Here is a 16,834-nt window from a genome sequence, read left to right on the forward strand (position 1 = left end):
GGATGTATATTGGTGAACTATTAAGAGACGTCCTCTTAGTCGATGGGTACGGGGTTATCGGTAGACTAAGCCAGATTTTTCAATTATCACGTGTACCGTGACAAAATATAAATAGAGGCCAATTTTTCTCTCTCTTTACATAACACAACCAATTCATTAGCAATGGCAATTGATTACACAACAGTTATTCTTTCTGGCCTTTGTGCCATTGGCGGATCAATGGCCTACTTTCGCAAACACTCCGTACCCTCCTTGGTTGGTGGATTATCTACGTCCATCTTGTATGCTGTTTCTGCGTACAAGACGAACAAAGGGGCCAAATACGGAGCGGAGTTTGCATTGGTTGCTAGTATCATGTTGTTGCTTGCTGGTTTAGCTAGGTCAATTGCTACCGACTTTCAAAAACCGGTTCCGCTTTTGTTGTTGGTTTTGGGTGTGTTATCAGGCGGATTTTATTACAAGAGAATTGGACAGATTCAAAGAGTTTAGATAATTTACATAGTAACAAAGAAAGTTCTACTGGGTAGTCGAAATACATAATCATTTATTCGTTAAATCATAAATACTATAAAACAAAACTTATTGGATATAAATTACCGGCACTTTTTCCAAAGATTCTTTATCCTCAAGTTTGGGACTGCTCGTTTGCGTGCTTGGTGACGAAGTAGGTGCCACTTTTGGCGTATATGCTTGTCTAGTTATTGGTGCTAATTCTAAGAAGTTCATTGTGTAGTGTAAAAACTGAAGAAAGAAAAAGTTATATCTTTTGAAAACATGGGGGTTTTTTAGTCTCCTATTTATATTCCAATAGATTTCAATGGCGTGTGATGATTTTGGAATCGTGGAGGTATAAGTCCGAAATAAACGGAAAGATTATAAAAAAAAAAGGAGATTTTGTGTCAAAATATGGGGAAAGTCATACTTTATTTTTTCTTTATTGCCGAGGTGTTTTACGAATGGAACGTCGGCATTAAGGATGTATTCAGAGCACGTCTACGGCACGAGGATATTCCCAAATACACTACACCTACTTTCTTCATCATTACTCTCACTTATTGCTTAGTTGATTGCATTTCATATAACCGACTTTAAGACTTGAGTCATTTTAAAAAAAAAATTGATTGTTATCTTCTACTGCACAAAACCGGAAAAACTCCGAGCAAATTTTTTTTTTTCTACACTCTTCTATCCGTTCTGTATCACTTGAAGTTGAGTTGAGTATATTCATGACGTAGTTCTGAATAACTGAACCACTCGGCGATAGTAATTTTCTACAATGGTAATACGAGAATGTGATAGCATAGTGTTTCCTAAAATCAACAATAGTCTCGTATCGCTATTTCCATCCTCTCCTCCTTCAGAATCAGCCAAAAAAAACATTTCCTTCTCTTATATTGCACTTCAACTTCTCCTCTACATACATTATAGAAACTGTTATTAGTTCAATGACATTGGAACGCATGTAGTTCTAACGCGATTCTTGTTAACAGAAATGTCGCAAAGTAATTTAAACGACAGTGGAAAATATTGTGCGTAATGCCATATATTATCACACTTACCCTAGGGAGAAGTTGCAGCTTCTTGGTGAATTGATTGAATTGGATCAAAGTGAAGAAAAGTGAAAACCAAAGATGATATGAAGAGAGCAAAAGACTCAAAGAGAAATAAAAATATTAAAAAAAAAGAGAGAAAATGAACTAAAATTATCTAAATACTATTTACTCTTGTTCTTGTTGTTCCTCTTGTGGTTGTTGTTTGTAGCTCTTGACATATGGAGCTGGAATAGCTTCATCATCTTCTTTAGCTTCTTGGATCTTGACTGCATCAGGCAAGGATTTTGGTCCGAATCTGTTTGCAGCAGGGTCCTTCATAATCTTGACCTTGACACCCAAGACACCTTGTCTCATCAAAACGTGTCTAATAGCAATATCAATGAAGTCGTTGGTTGGTTGACCAGAGTGGATCATGAAACCATCAGCGTATTTTTGTGACTTGGCTCTAGCAGCTCTCAATTTACCTGAGATAACAACTTCAACACCCTTAGCACCAGCTCCCATAGCGAATCTCAAAACACCGTAGGCGGCTCTTCTGATTGGCAAACCGTTCAACAATTTAGCCTTCAAAGCTTCGGCTTGAACAGCAGCTGACAATCCTCTTTCTTCAACTCTTTCAGCATAGATGGCAATACCTTCTGGTGACAATTTGAATCTCTTGACAATCAAGGAGGTTAATTCATGGATTCTTCTACCTTGTTCACCCAAGACTCCTTGAGTGTTGGAGGCCTTGACGATAACTTCCAATTTGGATGGAGTTTTTCTAACTTCAACACCAGCATAACCTTGTTCAGCTAATTCTCTGGTGAAAAATTCGTTCAATTCAGCGTAGAAGACACCGTCAGCTACTAATTTCTTCTTTTTGGATAAGATAGTTGGGTTGACCATTGTTGGGGAGTTATGGAGTTAAGGAAATGTGGTTGCTGGGATGTACTTTTTTGGTTTTCAGATTTTTCACTTTCAAGAGAAAAAAAAAAAAAAAATCAATTAGGGCTTAGCCCTAACACCAACAGAAGAACGTATACAACCTACTTCACTGTACCACGATTACCCGATTTACTCTTTTATTAAACTAGTTATCACCTACCCAGGCTCTTGCAGATTTAAACAATTCAACCCATGGTCCATATCCTTGCCATTCTTTAGCTTGTGCGTGTGGGTACCATGAATTACTCTCTTTACGAGTGACTCTCTCTGGATGAGGCATCATTGCCAAAACTCTTCCATTTGCAGAACTTATACCAGCAATAGCATTTGGCGATCCATTAGGATTGAATGGGTATGTTTGTGTTGGGTTTCCGTAGTTGTCAATGTAATGAATGACGTCCGATTTGAATACCTCTTTATCCTCCACTGATTTAAATTGAGCACGTCCTTCACCATGAGCTACAGCGATTGGCAATCTCGATCCCTTCATGGTTTGCAAAAAGATGGAATTGTTCTTCTCAGACAGATCAACCTCAACCATGACAAACCTGGCTTCATATTGTTCTGACAAGTTACGTTCAAATGTTGGCCAATGCTCAGTTCCTGGAATCAATTCAGCAATTCGACTGAAAAATTGACATCCATTGCATGCACCAAATGCAAAAGTATCAGTTCTATCCTGGAAGAACTTTTTGAACTCGTTTCTGGCATTTTCGTGGAATAAAACTGATTTAGCCCATCCAGCACCAGCTCCTAAAACATCACCATATGAAAACCCACCACAAGCAGCCAATCCAACAAAATCGTCCAAAGTGACCCTTCCTTCTAAAATGTCTGACATAGTGACATCATATACATCGAATCCAGCTTGTTGGAAACTCCATGCCATTTCTTGTTGTGAGTTGACACCTTGTTCTCTTAAAATAGCTACTCTTGGTTTCGTCTTGTATGATTTACGCTCACTAGGATTGAATGTCAATTGATAGCTGATACCAGGGTCCTTATCATCAGCAATTGCATCATACTCTTGTTTTGATGTGACTGGATTGTCTCTCATTTTCTGAATATGGTAGGAAGTGTTGCTCCACAATTGTTGCAAATGAGCACGAGTAGATGTGTAAATAGGTGCACCATTGTATGAAATATTGATTGCTTGATCATGGAAACTTGGCTTACCAATAACCTTGACAAACTCATTGTCCAATCCGTGGTTGGCAAAAATTTCCTTAAATTTGATCAAATCATGCAATCTAATTTGGAAAACAGCTCCCAACTCTTCATTAAACAACTCAGTAAATTGGTCCTCTTCAGTGTCTAATGAAATGTCAAATCCACATCTTCCAGCAAAAGCCATTTCCAACACAGTGGCAAGTAAACCACCTTCGGACCTATCATGGTATGCCAATACGGGGAATTGCTTATGCAATACAACTAAGGATTGCAAAAATGCTTTCAATACGGCATTTGAATGCACAGTTGGAGCAGAATCACCCACCTCTTTATAAACTTGTGCCAAAGCGGATCCACCGAGGGATTTCTTATCCTTTGCAGCCAAATCAACAAGAACTAAAACAGAGTCATCAACATGTTGAAGCTGTGGGGTCCAAGTGTTGGAGGTGTTATCAACTGGAGCAAAAGCAGTAATCGTCAATGCCAAAGGTGCAGTAACTTCCTTATCATCCCATTTCATCTTCATACTCATGGAATCTTTACCAACTGGAATTGACACTCCCAATTCCGGACACAAGTCAAGACCAATGGCTTCAACAGCTTCATATAATTTAGCACCTTCACCAGGGTGACTTGCAGCAGACATCCAATTGGCTGATAATTTAACGTGCTCCAAAGAAGGCACATCAGCAGCAAACACATTCAATAATGATTCAGCTACTGCCATTTTGGCAGAGGCGCTAGCTGAAATTAAAGCTAAAGTTGGCTTTTCACCCATAGCCATAGCTTCACCTGTTGACAATACTGTTTCCCCTAAAGAAGTGGCGGTAACACCAACATCAGCTACTGGTACTTGCCAAGGTCCCACCATTTGATCACGATCAACTAATCCGGTGATAAACCTGTCACCAATAGTGATAAGGAATGATTTCGATCCCACTGATGGCAATTGCAAAACACGATCAATCGACTCGCTGATTTCCAATTCTTTAGTTTCAAATGGCTTCAATTTTAAGTTTTCAGTAGTGGCAACTCGTGACATCTTGGGTGGTTTACCAAATAATACCGACATTTCCAAGTCAATAGGAGTACCCTTCAACAATGAATCCGCCAAAACCAATCTTTGCTCTTCAGTGGCTTCTCCAACTACGGCAAAAGGTGCTCTTTCACGTTCACAAATTTTTGAAAACATTTCCAAATCCTCTTGTGCAACTCCCAAAACATATCTTTCTTGAGACTCATTACACCAAATTTCCATTGGTGACATTCCTGGTTCTAATGACAAGATTGATCTTAATTCAAACTTGGCTCCTAATTCATTATCATGAACCAATTCGGGCAATGCATTACTCAACCCACCAGCACCAACATCATGAATAGATTGAATAGGGTTACCTTCAGCACCTAATGACACACATGCATCAATTACTTGTTGTGCTCTTCTTTGGATCTCTGGATTACCTCTTTGCACGGATGCAAAATCCAAATCAGCCGAGCCTTCACCTGAACTGATGGATGAAGCTGCACCACCACCCAATCCAATCAACATCGACTGTCCACCCAAGACAATCAACTTGGCACCAGGTGTAATTTTCTTGTTCTTCAAAGCCAATCCTGGTCTGATGGCACCCATACCACCAGCCAACATAATTGGTTTATGGAAGCCTCTAATTTCATTCTCTCCTTTTGCGTTCTCAACTTCCGTGGTTAATGTTCTGAAATAACCATTGATTGCTGGTCTTCCAAACTCATTATTGAATGCAGCTGAACCAATTGGTGCTTCAATCATTATATCCAAAGAGCTAGCTATATGGTTTGGTTTACCAACGTCTCTTTCCCATGGTTGCTTCAACGTTGGAATGTTCAAGTCAGATACGGTGAAACCAGACAAACCAGCTTTCGATTTGGAACCTCTTCCCACGGCACCTTCATCTCTAATCTCACCACCTGAACCAGTGGCTGCACCAGCAAAGGGTGAAACAGCAGTTGGATGGTTATGAGTTTCAACCTTGACCAACGTTTGAACGCTTTCTTTGATAGATTTCCATTGTTTGGTTTTAAAGTCTGGAGTGAATAAATAACCCTCAGGTCCTTCAAAAACAGCTGCATTATCAGAATAAGCTGATACAGTATATTGAGGGTTTTTCTCATGAGTGTTTCTAATCATCTTAAACAATGACTTGTCCTTCTTGACCCCGTCAATTGTCCAGTCAGCATTGAAAATCTTGTGACGACAGTGCTCGGAGTTGACTTGAGCAAACATAAATAATTCCACATCAGTTGGGTTACGACCAATAACTTGAGTGAATGCGTTAATCAAGTAGTCAATTTCACCTTGGTCCAAAGCCAACCCCAATTCCTTATTTGCTTGCAACAAGTTGTCTTTGTTACTTAATAAATCAACAGTAACAAGCGGTTTTGGTTTGTGGTGAGCAAACAAATCATCATACTTGGGGATATCGTTATCAACATAAAGCTTTTGAGTCATTCTATCAAACACCGAAGTCAAAATATCACCAGAAACGGTGAATGTTTCACCTTCTTTTGTTTTAAACAATAATGATAATCCACGTTCGATTCTTTCGATAAATTCACCCAATCCACAAATTTGGGCAATATCAGTAGCCTTTGACGACCATGGTGAAATAGTTCCTGGTCTAGGCAAGATCTGGACAAACTCTTCCGACCCTTTAGCTTGAGCTTCACCAGTTGACAACTTGATCAATTCAGCATTCATTGGATTTGAAGTATCAACTGGGTTATCATAAGTCAACAAGATCTTCAACAATTCCAACTGCTTTTCATTCAATGGCTTTTTAAGGGAAACATAGTGAGTGTATTGACTAGCAACTTCTTCAATTGAGTTTGGGTGTTGGGACTTTTTCTCAATTTCTTGAATCAAATTATTGACTCTGAATGGAGACAATGCTTTTGGCCCTGGTAAGACTAGGAAGTTGGTGCTCATTATATCCTGATTAGTCTATGTGTTGTTTGCCAGAAGTAGGCAGGTTGTGTGAGGTTAAAACCGACTACTGTAAAAGAAAGGGTAGATCATCAAGCAGAGTCAATTCCGAAGTGATTATTAATTTTTGTGACGAAAATTAAATTGAGATGCGATTTTGCCAGGTTCTGCATACAAGAGAAGAGGAAGCTTTTGCAGCCTTTCATCAGCACATAGGTGCAAACACAGTAGGATATACTTATATTTGGTAGGATATGGAGGCATGTTGAATGAGTAGCTGCATGGGTGTAGGGCGGGGACAGAATGTAGAGTAAATTGAACATGTTCAAACTGGTAAAAACTCCTGCAGAATATTCTCAGGATATCCTTATGTCTACTAAGCGAAGACAGTGAGTCTCGACACCCTCCCCGCCTCCCAGAATAGTCCATTTCAACCGTACCAAACGAGCTTTTATCTGCACTGAATAAGCGGTTTCTTCTTCCCAGTTTGTGTATCCATCTCGCTCGCTCTTCACAACAGAAAAAAAAAAACGAATTTTGTTTCTTATCTCATCTCCTTCACACAACAAGCAATAGAAATGGCTCAGGGCAACCTAAAACTAAAGTCGAAAGGTCCAGCAAGAGTCACCAAGAAACAACAGAACCCCAAAAGAGCAGCTCCCAAAATCATCAAACCGAAGAAACAATCAGCAAAAGAAGCACAAAAGTTAACCAAAGTTCATCAAGGTCAATTGATGAAAAGTACAGAAAAGTTGATTGCTAGTAGAGTAGGCCATTTGGAATTGTTAAAGGGAACAAGAAGGGAAATTGAAAAAGAAAGTAAAGCTGATAAGAAGAAGAAATGAAGAGTGTTGAAGAAATATTATCGAATTTTCCTCAGAATGGGAGCCGGCTTCCAACCGGTGTAGTAGAAAAAAGTGATTTACAGAAGTTAAAGTTGGTTGCTGAAACTGTACCAGAGTCGCAAAAGCCAGTCTTGTGTCTCCCACCGCTTACTGCACTTGACCCTGATACACTCACTACACGAAAGCGCAGGAGAGAATAGAAACTATGTCACATATGTATTTACTCTTTATATACCTGTCTATGTTGGAATAGATCTAAATGTTGCATCTTCCGCCTCCATTTCTAAATGTCTTCTCCTCATATCCTTTTCTTGAGACTTTACAAATCCAATCAAACTTGCACCAAAAACAAGCGTCAACGTCACTAAAAGTGCATTGATTGGCGTAGGATTCATATGGAAATGCTCTTTAGTTGCTTTATCCATCACTTGTTGCAAAATGTTACAAACCCCACTAATTGCAATAATTGCTCCATAGACAGTTCCAAAATTATCATAGCCAAATACTTTTGCACAAAAGTCTGAAACTGCCGTGTAATAGAATGGACGATACACCACGAGAACAATGATACCGGCGTATGTACCTGGAAGCCATGACAAAAATCCCATCACTCCAATGAATAAAGACATTCCAGTTAGGATATACAACACTGTCAATGTTGATAAGTTATCCAAAATAAGACCAATGAAAGGAATTGAACATATACCACCCAATGGTAACGCCAAGTCGAAAAAGTGATTCACAGTTGTAGCAATCTCTTCGTCACCTCCATACAAGTAGAAAATCTGAGCTTTGATTGTTGCAACAAAAAAATTGATACGCAACATTTGTATAGTAGTAAAGAATGTCATAAGCGTAAACCATGGAGATTTCAATTGTTGTGATATTGAATATCCATGCAAGACACCGAATACACCACCAGATGATGAAACCAATTTCGTATCTGCTTCTTGCTCATAGGACGATTTTATTGAATTATATGAGGCTCTTGATAATGTAGATGCTCTTCGACTAGAGACCGAGGGTTTTCTCATCAAAAGTGCAGTAGTTTCAGTAATTGTTGGCTGATAGAGATCATCCCTTGCAGTAAGCTCATTTTCACGATCCTCTGGAAGCAACAAGTCATCATCCAATGGTCTTCCAGTTTCATCAATTCCAGTCTCGGCAATCTTTGCCAATGTTCCCACTGTCTTGTACGAGTCCTTGGGCATGATGAATAGCTGACAAAGGAATATGAACGCCGGCACAATCAAGTAGCCAGTGAAGAAGTTGGAAACAGACAACTTTTCAATACTAAAGTAATAAACACGATAAAGTAGAAACAATGCCGACGATGAATCAAATGCTCCAGTCAATAACGCCAATATTAAACCTGAATTCTTGGGAAAGCTATTTGCAAGTTGAAAACAGCTAATGAATACAAATGGACCACCTAATGCCAACAAGGTGTATCCAATCAAATATCCATCAAGAAAAGCCATCCGATCGGCAAACTTCAAACTCAATGATGCCAACGCTATAATGACCGAGCCAATAATACCGGTTATTTTCGGTCCATATGCGTCCAATATAGATCCAACAGGCAATGCACTAATGTTCGTTACCATACAAGCAATTGTGAATAAAAAGTTCAACGACAAATCTTGATTGACGCATTTGGTTTCGGTTGATTCTGTTTCCAAATCACATTTCGATTCATAGATATTTTGGGAGATTAAGACTGGTTTTAGTGCTGCGAAACCAAATACTGGACCGGCTGCTGCTAGACACCATAGGATGGCACACGCAATTTGAATTAGCCTGGTAGTCAACGACGGAAGTTTGGACATGGTCCTCTTCAAATGGTTGCAAATGGGTTATGAGCAAAAAAAATGCAAGGTTATGCAAAATGTGAGTTTAAAGTAGACCTTATTATAAAGTGGAAAGTAAAGCGTGGTCTTGTGTTTTGCCTTTTGTTTCATGGCAATCTTTCGTGTAAAATTAATTTTCTTCAACTTTGTGTTCCCAATTCTTATCTAAATTGCTAAAGGACTACTCCGACAAGATTTTATTGGCTTAAGGGCTCTGTTATCAGATGTCTACAACGTTAAGAACGGTCAATACCGACTCAACTCTTTAAAATATATGCACTTGGAGTATATAGCTGGGTTCTATACAAAGGGGAATGGGAGTTCTTAAAATGGTGACTTTTCCTCCTCAAATTCTCTATACCTATTTTGTGACCTTGTGACGATCAAGTATAAATGATGAATACAAATGGCAACCATATTGAGTACAATTATACCGCCTAATGCAAAAAGGAACCTCATCCAAGGTTTGTCATAGATTGGTGTGCTTTTCAGATCTGATGTTTCCGAGGAGTCTGAATCTGATTGGGAAAAATCTTTTCTCTTGATGAGGTCAATAGTGGTTGTGGGTGGTTCTTTCTGGTGTTGTGGCTTCTCAGAGTGTGGATTGTGAGCTTCAGGCTGGTTACGAAGGACCTCTGTTCCGGTGCTACTCATCAGCTCCATCTGCTCTTTACATCCAACGCCAGTTTGTGTAGACTGGCTTGTTTCTCTGTGGAATGGATTTCTTGTTAAGCTTCCTGGATGTGGCATTGAACAACACGTATACATCACTATACCAATGAATAGTAATGCTGCAAACACTACTCTTAGGCATTTTGCTTTAACTGTTTTGCTACTGGCGTCACTGTCATTAGAAGCTGTCTTTTCGGTTATCATGTCTATTGGATATTGCAAAATACTAATGAGTGAAGATACTTTACAACCCTTCTTCTATTTCCCTCTCTCCCTCTCCCTTTTGATTTTTCTATAAATGGAACTCTTAATGGCTATGTTTACAAATTACACCAATTGGGATAAAATTGTAACTACACGCACGACCAGAATTTTTTTTTTTTTTTTCAGAATCACAAAAGCAAGTAAAATCCATCGAATAAAAGTCTTCACCATTCATATTCATCAGAGGGTGATTCATAGCTGTAAATAGCAAACACATTACAAAAAGATAACCCAATACATATATACAATTATCAACCATGTCTGGAGTGTTATTTGAAGATATGTTTGCTGTGGATTCCACTGATCCAGGAAGATACAATAGAGTATGCAGAATAACGGGGCATTCATTAACATCAAAAGATATTACAATCACATTGGACATAAACAGTGAGCTATTTCCTGTTAAAGAGAATGACTCATTGACGATAACTTTGGCTTCGTCGCTAGGCAATGAAAGTACAATGATTACATCAAATGGGTCATGGAGACCTCCCAAGCAAGGAGAACGGTCATTGGCTGATGATTATGACTATGTCATGTATGGAACTGTTTACAAGTTTGAAGAGAATGCTGATAATGATAAGATGTCAGTGTATATTTCATTTGGTGGATTATTGATGAGATTAGAAGGTGGTTACCGTTCTTTGAGTAATTTGAAACAAGAAAATGCCTACATTTTGATACGTCATTACAACGAGTTATGATCAAGTCTGTACTTATAGAGGAATAAAATGGATACTTTAGAGAGAGTGATTTGTAGTAGTGTGAACATTTAAAGAAAAGTTGTCAAAACGTAATAACCTGTATATATATTGCTATACCGTACAATCTATGCAATCTATGCGAGTGCTCTCTTATCCAAAGATTGGATAGAATTCATCATACTTCTTAAAGTAGTAACCAGTTGACAATCCTCCTAAAAGAAGCAATGCAAGTGGAACTGGCTTCTTGAAGCTTGTTGAGGCAGATCTTGACAATCCTGCAGCTAACAAGACAGAACTAGTACCCAATGCCAATTCAAGCCCATAATCGGCGTTTTGGTTTAACAAATAGCCTGAAATTCCGTACAATGTTGATACTCCCAACCCGGCGACTAAGGATGGAACTGAACCTTTACGGAAATAGCCCATGAAACCACCGACGGCACAAAGGGCTGACAAAGTGAATGCTGGATGATCTGCTCCCATAATTGTAAATGCTGTATGTATGAGTATTAATTAATTGCTGCTGCAGTTGGAACGGAAAACACGTCTTCAAAATTTTTCCCCCCGTCATTTGTCATCCGTCTCACACGTGACTACTTCTGGAGGTAAAAAAAAAAAAAATCAGTCGCTTTTTTTCTCTCTCTCTCACTCCTCTCACGCGGTACACAATAAATTTGTTTTGCTGAGCTTTTTAAATTGAATTAGAATTTACACAATGTAGTGGGCAATAAATAACTAGTACAGGAAGTAAAAATGGAGCATCAGTAGTTTGTAGCAACTCAAATACTGGTAACAAGTCGAAATTTAAGATGGATTAAGAGAGATTATGGGACGCTCTTTCTCATATCACGAGATTTTACCAGCCTTTAATCCACTTGCAATCAGATGACCACATAGTTATTTTTGAGTCTACTGTGGTTTTCATTCGTTCTACTATAGAAGGTACTGAATTCGCTTTACCTATTTCCTTTTGCTACTCTCCACTCGGGTATAATACATCTATTTCCTTAAGTTTTTTTTCTCCTTTAACCAATTAGATTGAAATCATATATATCTTTGCGTAGACGTGTGTGAGGGAATTTGAACAAAACAAAACAACCGAAAAAATTTTTTTTTTTTTTCTTCCTTGTTTTTTTTTTTTTTTGTCTGCCTGACGTAGCGGGAGGAGGCTTGAAGCAGAAAATGTATACAGCAAAGTAATAGCAAAGGAATACATCAGTAAACAGAGTAGGAAGTTGACTCTTTCATATCAAGAGTATTCTGAAGTAATCCGTAAAGATAGATTCCATCGCTTCTTACGGTCGTACTGCATACAAACTATGCTGCTTTTTCTTTTTTCTTTTGTTTCTTCTCTTGAAATTTATATTTTATGTCTTAATGTAATGCAATTGTACGTTTTGTGTATATTTTTTCCAAAAGGTTTTTAAGTTAGTTACAGCTGATCAAGAGAGAATGATGTTGATTGAGTCCGCAGTCCTAATTGTTGTTTCGAATGAAAACAAATGAAAAAGAACTTTATTACAAACAACATTCAACAAAACTAATAAAACATAAGAACAGAACAAATATCATCACCAAATCAATCAATCAATCAATCAAAACCTACAAAAAAAAACAAAGCTTCATAATAGTACAGTTTTCATTCAACACAAGTTAAGCAGAAAAAGATGAACATTTCGTCTATGCTATCTAATGATAGCACATCAACGCCACCAACAACAACACCACCACAACAACCAGTGAAACAGCAACAGCATCAACAGCCAATCATGCATCATCAGCAACAGCAGCCGTCTTTTACAAACAATGGTTTTACTCAAGAAGCTTATGCTAATGGTGCGATGAGTGCACGTCAGCAAATGCAAATGCCAATGCCAATGGGCTATGACCAACAATCTATTCATCACGTTGTTGCTCCACCACTGCAGTCACAGTATCCTTTAGGGGTTGATGGTCAGCATAAACCATTATCTACCTTGTCCAAAGAAAATTCCATAGTCTCTAGTATACTTCCACCAGTCAACACTTTGGCTGAATTCCCCGACTTTTCACCTCAAATAGATCAGCAGTATAAGTCGAAATTTGAAACCAACGTTAATGCCATCAATCAGTTGGATAAGTACCAGAGGTTAAGTCATGATTTGAAGTTGTTGAAATTTGATGAAGCCAAATTGAACAACTACTTGATCAATACTCATCAATTTGCTGCCAACTATATTGATCGTGTTGTTGCTGAAGATATTTCGTCTAGGGCAAACAAGATTAGTGATACTAACAAAAACAAAGAGTTGGTTCATATAGACTACTCCAAGCCTTTGCACCATAATAGCACCAGAGGTAAAGAGTATAAATGGGGTTCAACAAGAGAAATACACAAGGTTGAACACAAGTCTAGAAGAAAGAAACCAGCTGAGGAGCTACATGCAACTAATGGGTCTGCAAACAATGGTGCTAACAGACCTATTACTCCATTACCTGGCTCTAATGGACCTGTTCCAATTAGACCAAAGAGTTCTGTTCCGCAGGAGATTATTGATTTAAATGTAAGGCGAAGCAGTCGCCCAAAGGCTAAAAGAAAGGCTTATGATGATGAAAGTGGCGAATTTGATGAGGATCTGTTTTTGGACGATGATGATGATGATGATAACGAGGAGGAGGAGGAGGGGGAGAGTTCAACACCACAGCAGTCAGGAGGTGATACCAAGAGAATGAAAGTGGATCAAGATGGCAAAAAGAGTCAGGCTTCGAGCTTGACTTCAAAGGAACACAAGGCCTTTATGAGACAGTACGACACTACATATGTTGCTATATGGAAGGATATGTCACGAAAAGATGGACCTAAAGTCAGTAGGCTCATGCAACAATCAACACAAGCTAAAATTATCAATTTGAAAAAGACTTGTCTTTTAGCTTCTAGGGAAGCGAAGAGGTGGCAATTGAGAAACACCAAGAATCAAAAAGATTTAACTACAAAAGCCAGAAGAGCAATGAGAGAGATGTTCAACTTCTGGAAACGTAACGAAAGAATTGAAAGAGAATTGAAGAAGAAACACGAAAAGGAATTGGTTGACAAGGCCAAGAAAGAGGAAGAAGATCGTGAAGCTAAACGTCAATCGAGAAAGTTGAATTTCTTAATTACCCAAACCGAATTGTACTCACATTTCATTGGTAAAAAGATCAAAACAGATGAAATTGAAGGTGCTGACTCCGATCCAAGAATTAGAGCACAAGCAAAAGAACATTTGGACAAGTTTGCTGATGTTGACGCAGCAAATAATGATATCCTGACTTTGGATTTCGATAATGACGATGAAGATGCCTTGCATAGGGCAGCAGCACAAAATGCACAAAATGCCTTGGTTAGTGCTCAAAATAAAGCTAAACAATTTGACGACTCTGAACCATTCAAGAACCCTGATACAAATGGAGAAGAAATGAACTTTCAAAACCCAACACTTCTTGGTGACATAAGCATTGAACAGCCAAAGATGTTGAAGTGTACATTGAAGGAATACCAAATCAAAGGTTTGAACTGGTTGGCTAATTTGTATGAGCAAGGTATTAACGGTATCTTGGCCGATGAGATGGGTTTAGGTAAAACAGTTCAAAGTATATCTGTCTTGGCTTACTTGGCAGAGACTCATAACATTTGGGGTCCATATTTGGTTGTTACTCCTTCATCAACCTTGCACAATTGGCAGCAAGAAATATCCAAGTTTGTACCTCAATTTAAAGTCTTGCCTTACTGGGGTCATGCTAAAGATCGTAAGGTGTTGCGTAAGTTTTGGGATAGAAAGTCATTGAGATATGACAAGGATGCACCTTTCCATGTTTTGGTTACATCATATCAATTGATAGTGTCAGATATTGCATATTTCCAGAAAATGAAGTGGCAATATATGATTCTAGATGAAGCTCAAGCTATTAAATCATCACAGTCTTCAAGATGGAAGTCACTTTTGTCATTAAGTTGTCGTAATAGGTTACTTTTGACTGGTACCCCAATTCAGAATTCTATGCAAGAGTTGTGGGCCTTGTTGCATTTCATTATGCCAACATTGTTTGATTCTCATGATGAATTTAGTGATTGGTTCTCCAAAGATATCGAAAGTCACGCCCAATCAAACACAGGGTTGGATGAACAACAATTGAGAAGGTTACACATGATTTTAAAACCATTCATGTTGAGGCGTATTAAAAAGAATGTTCAAAGTGAATTGGGTGATAAAGTTGAAATTGATCTATTCTGTGATTTAACCAATAGACAAAAGAAGTATTATCAAATGTTGAAGTCGCAAATTTCCATCATGGATTTATTGGATGCAGCAAATTCAAATTCAGACGACTCGACTTCGTTGGTTAACTTGGTGATGCAATTTAGAAAAGTTTGTAATCATCCTGATTTATTTGAAAGAGCTGATGTGAGATCGCCTTTTAGTTTTGCAAAGTATGCTGAAACTAGTTCATTTTTGAGAGAAGGTAATGAATTGGAGTACAGCTACTCGACTGAAAATGAAATCAATTTCCAGTTGCCAAGGTTGATTTATGATGAGTTGTTAACCCCTAATTTTGAAAAAAATACACCAAATGCATTACTTGAGAAGTTTAACATATACAGCCCTGAAAATGCCAAGGATCTAGGGTGGGTAAATGATATCGATACTTCATTAGGTGATGTCAAAACTATTGCCAAATCCAATATTATTGAAAGAGCCATTGGCTTACACAAATACACCAACGGGTCACAACTTGAAAGGGCCAATTACCTATATGAAGGCGAGTATAAACCAAAACATTCCAAATTGCTCATTCCTGATAAAAAATTGGCTCAAGAATCTTCTAAAGTTGCCAATTCACCCATATTGACTGAACTTTGTTCAGTTTCGAAACCTGTTTATGACGAAATGTATTTGAACCGGTTGGACCCAGCATATACACCAATTGCGTCAGTTCCACCAGTCACAGTCACTTGTCCTTCTATCAATTTCACAAATGAGTATCTGCTGGAATTATTCAACCCCAAAATCAGATCCTCTCTAGCTCCAATGTCATTAAATGAAGAGTATCGATACATGCAGGACCAAGTACCACTTGATCAATACCCACCAACAAACATGTTACCCGATCCAATCAACAAGTTCATTGACTACTCCAACATTCGTATGCCATCAATGGATAGATTCATTACTGAGTCTGGTAAATTGGCCAAATTGGATGAGTTGTTAGTCAATCTCAAACAACATGATCATCGTGTCCTTATCTATTTCCAAATGACGAAAATGATGGACTTGATGGAAGAATACCTAACGTATCGTCAACACAAATATATCCGACTCGATGGATCTTCCAAGTTGGATGATCGTAGAGACTTGGTCCACGATTGGCAAACCAAGCCGGAAATTTTTGTGTTTTTGCTAAGTACGAGAGCCGGTGGGTTGGGTATCAATTTGACTGCTGCTGATACTGTCATATTCTATGATTCGGATTGGAATCCAACTATAGATTCACAAGCTATGGATCGTGCTCATAGATTGGGTCAAACGCGTCAAGTTACGGTGTATCGATTATTGACGAGAAATACCATTGAAGAGAGAATGAGGGATCGTGCTAAGCAGAAGGAACAGGTGCAGCAGGTTGTTATGGAGGGTAAGACCACGAGTGGTGGATCTAATGGTAAAGAAGAGACTAAGAGTTCAAAGAAGGATGCTGCTTTCTTGTTGCTTGGTGATGATGAAGAAGGGGCAAGCAATTAATTGCAAAAATAAATGATTTTAGGTATATAGATTTAATGAAACGGTTATTGTACAAATGTGGCATGTATTAATTAAACATAAAATAAAGTTATTAAAATTACAATCCTTGTGACGGTACCTGGTGGTTCTATAAG

At 38.4% G+C, this 16,834-nt stretch overlaps 9 protein-coding genes across 9 annotated transcripts; 4 read left to right on the plus strand and 5 right to left on the minus strand. All coding sequences in view use genetic code 12, as the record gives it.

The window, feature by feature from the left end:
- Positions 1–162: 162 nt before the first annotated feature.
- I9W82_002399 (TMEM14 family protein) lies at positions 163–489 on the plus strand (the record flags this gene model as incomplete). The annotated part of the gene is made up of 1 exon (XM_067691249.1): positions 163–489. The coding sequence occupies one exon, from the start codon at positions 163–165 to the stop codon at positions 487–489; it is 327 nt and encodes a 108-aa protein (XP_067549634.1).
- A 1,229-nt stretch (positions 490–1,718) lies between these two features.
- On the minus strand, positions 1,719–2,441 carry RPS3 (40S ribosomal protein uS3; the record flags this gene model as incomplete). Its single annotated transcript, XM_067691252.1, has 1 exon — positions 1,719–2,441. The coding sequence occupies one exon, from the start codon at positions 2,439–2,441 to the stop codon at positions 1,719–1,721; it is 723 nt and encodes a 240-aa protein (XP_067549635.1).
- Positions 2,442–2,625: 184 nt separating this feature from the next.
- On the minus strand, positions 2,626–6,615 carry ADE6 (phosphoribosylformylglycinamidine synthase; the record flags this gene model as incomplete). Its single annotated transcript, XM_067691253.1, has 1 exon — positions 2,626–6,615. The coding sequence occupies one exon, from the start codon at positions 6,613–6,615 to the stop codon at positions 2,626–2,628; it is 3,990 nt and encodes a 1,329-aa protein (XP_067549636.1).
- A 575-nt stretch (positions 6,616–7,190) lies between these two features.
- I9W82_002402 (uncharacterized protein) lies at positions 7,191–7,457 on the plus strand (the record flags this gene model as incomplete). The annotated part of the gene is made up of 1 exon (XM_067691254.1): positions 7,191–7,457. One exon carries the CDS (start codon positions 7,191–7,193, stop codon positions 7,455–7,457), a length of 267 nt encoding a protein of 88 aa, XP_067549637.1.
- Positions 7,458–7,696: 239 nt separating this feature from the next.
- On the minus strand, positions 7,697–9,286 carry I9W82_002403 (uncharacterized protein; the record flags this gene model as incomplete). The annotated part of the gene is made up of 1 exon (XM_067691255.1): positions 7,697–9,286. One exon carries the CDS (start codon positions 9,284–9,286, stop codon positions 7,697–7,699), a length of 1,590 nt encoding a protein of 529 aa, XP_067549638.1.
- A 345-nt stretch (positions 9,287–9,631) lies between these two features.
- Positions 9,632–10,183, minus strand: I9W82_002404 (uncharacterized protein; the record flags this gene model as incomplete). Its single annotated transcript, XM_067691256.1, has 1 exon — positions 9,632–10,183. One exon carries the CDS (start codon positions 10,181–10,183, stop codon positions 9,632–9,634), a length of 552 nt encoding a protein of 183 aa, XP_067549639.1.
- A 317-nt stretch (positions 10,184–10,500) lies between these two features.
- Positions 10,501–10,947, plus strand: RPB8 (DNA-directed RNA polymerase core subunit; the record flags this gene model as incomplete). The annotated part of the gene is made up of 1 exon (XM_067691257.1): positions 10,501–10,947. One exon carries the CDS (start codon positions 10,501–10,503, stop codon positions 10,945–10,947), a length of 447 nt encoding a protein of 148 aa, XP_067549640.1.
- Positions 10,948–11,097: 150 nt separating this feature from the next.
- On the minus strand, positions 11,098–11,430 carry I9W82_002406 (TMEM14 family protein; the record flags this gene model as incomplete). The annotated part of the gene is made up of 1 exon (XM_067691258.1): positions 11,098–11,430. One exon carries the CDS (start codon positions 11,428–11,430, stop codon positions 11,098–11,100), a length of 333 nt encoding a protein of 110 aa, XP_067549641.1.
- Positions 11,431–12,614: 1,184 nt separating this feature from the next.
- I9W82_002407 (chromatin-remodeling ATPase) lies at positions 12,615–16,700 on the plus strand (the record flags this gene model as incomplete). Its single annotated transcript, XM_067691259.1, has 1 exon — positions 12,615–16,700. The coding sequence occupies one exon, from the start codon at positions 12,615–12,617 to the stop codon at positions 16,698–16,700; it is 4,086 nt and encodes a 1,361-aa protein (XP_067549642.1).
- Positions 16,701–16,834: the final 134 nt, after the last annotated feature.

This window comes from Candida metapsilosis (genome assembly GCF_017655625.1).
Source record: "Candida metapsilosis strain BP57 chromosome Unknown scaffold2, whole genome shotgun sequence".
In the NCBI taxonomy this organism is placed as follows: Eukaryota; Fungi; Ascomycota; class Pichiomycetes; order Serinales; family Debaryomycetaceae; genus Lodderomyces; species Lodderomyces metapsilosis.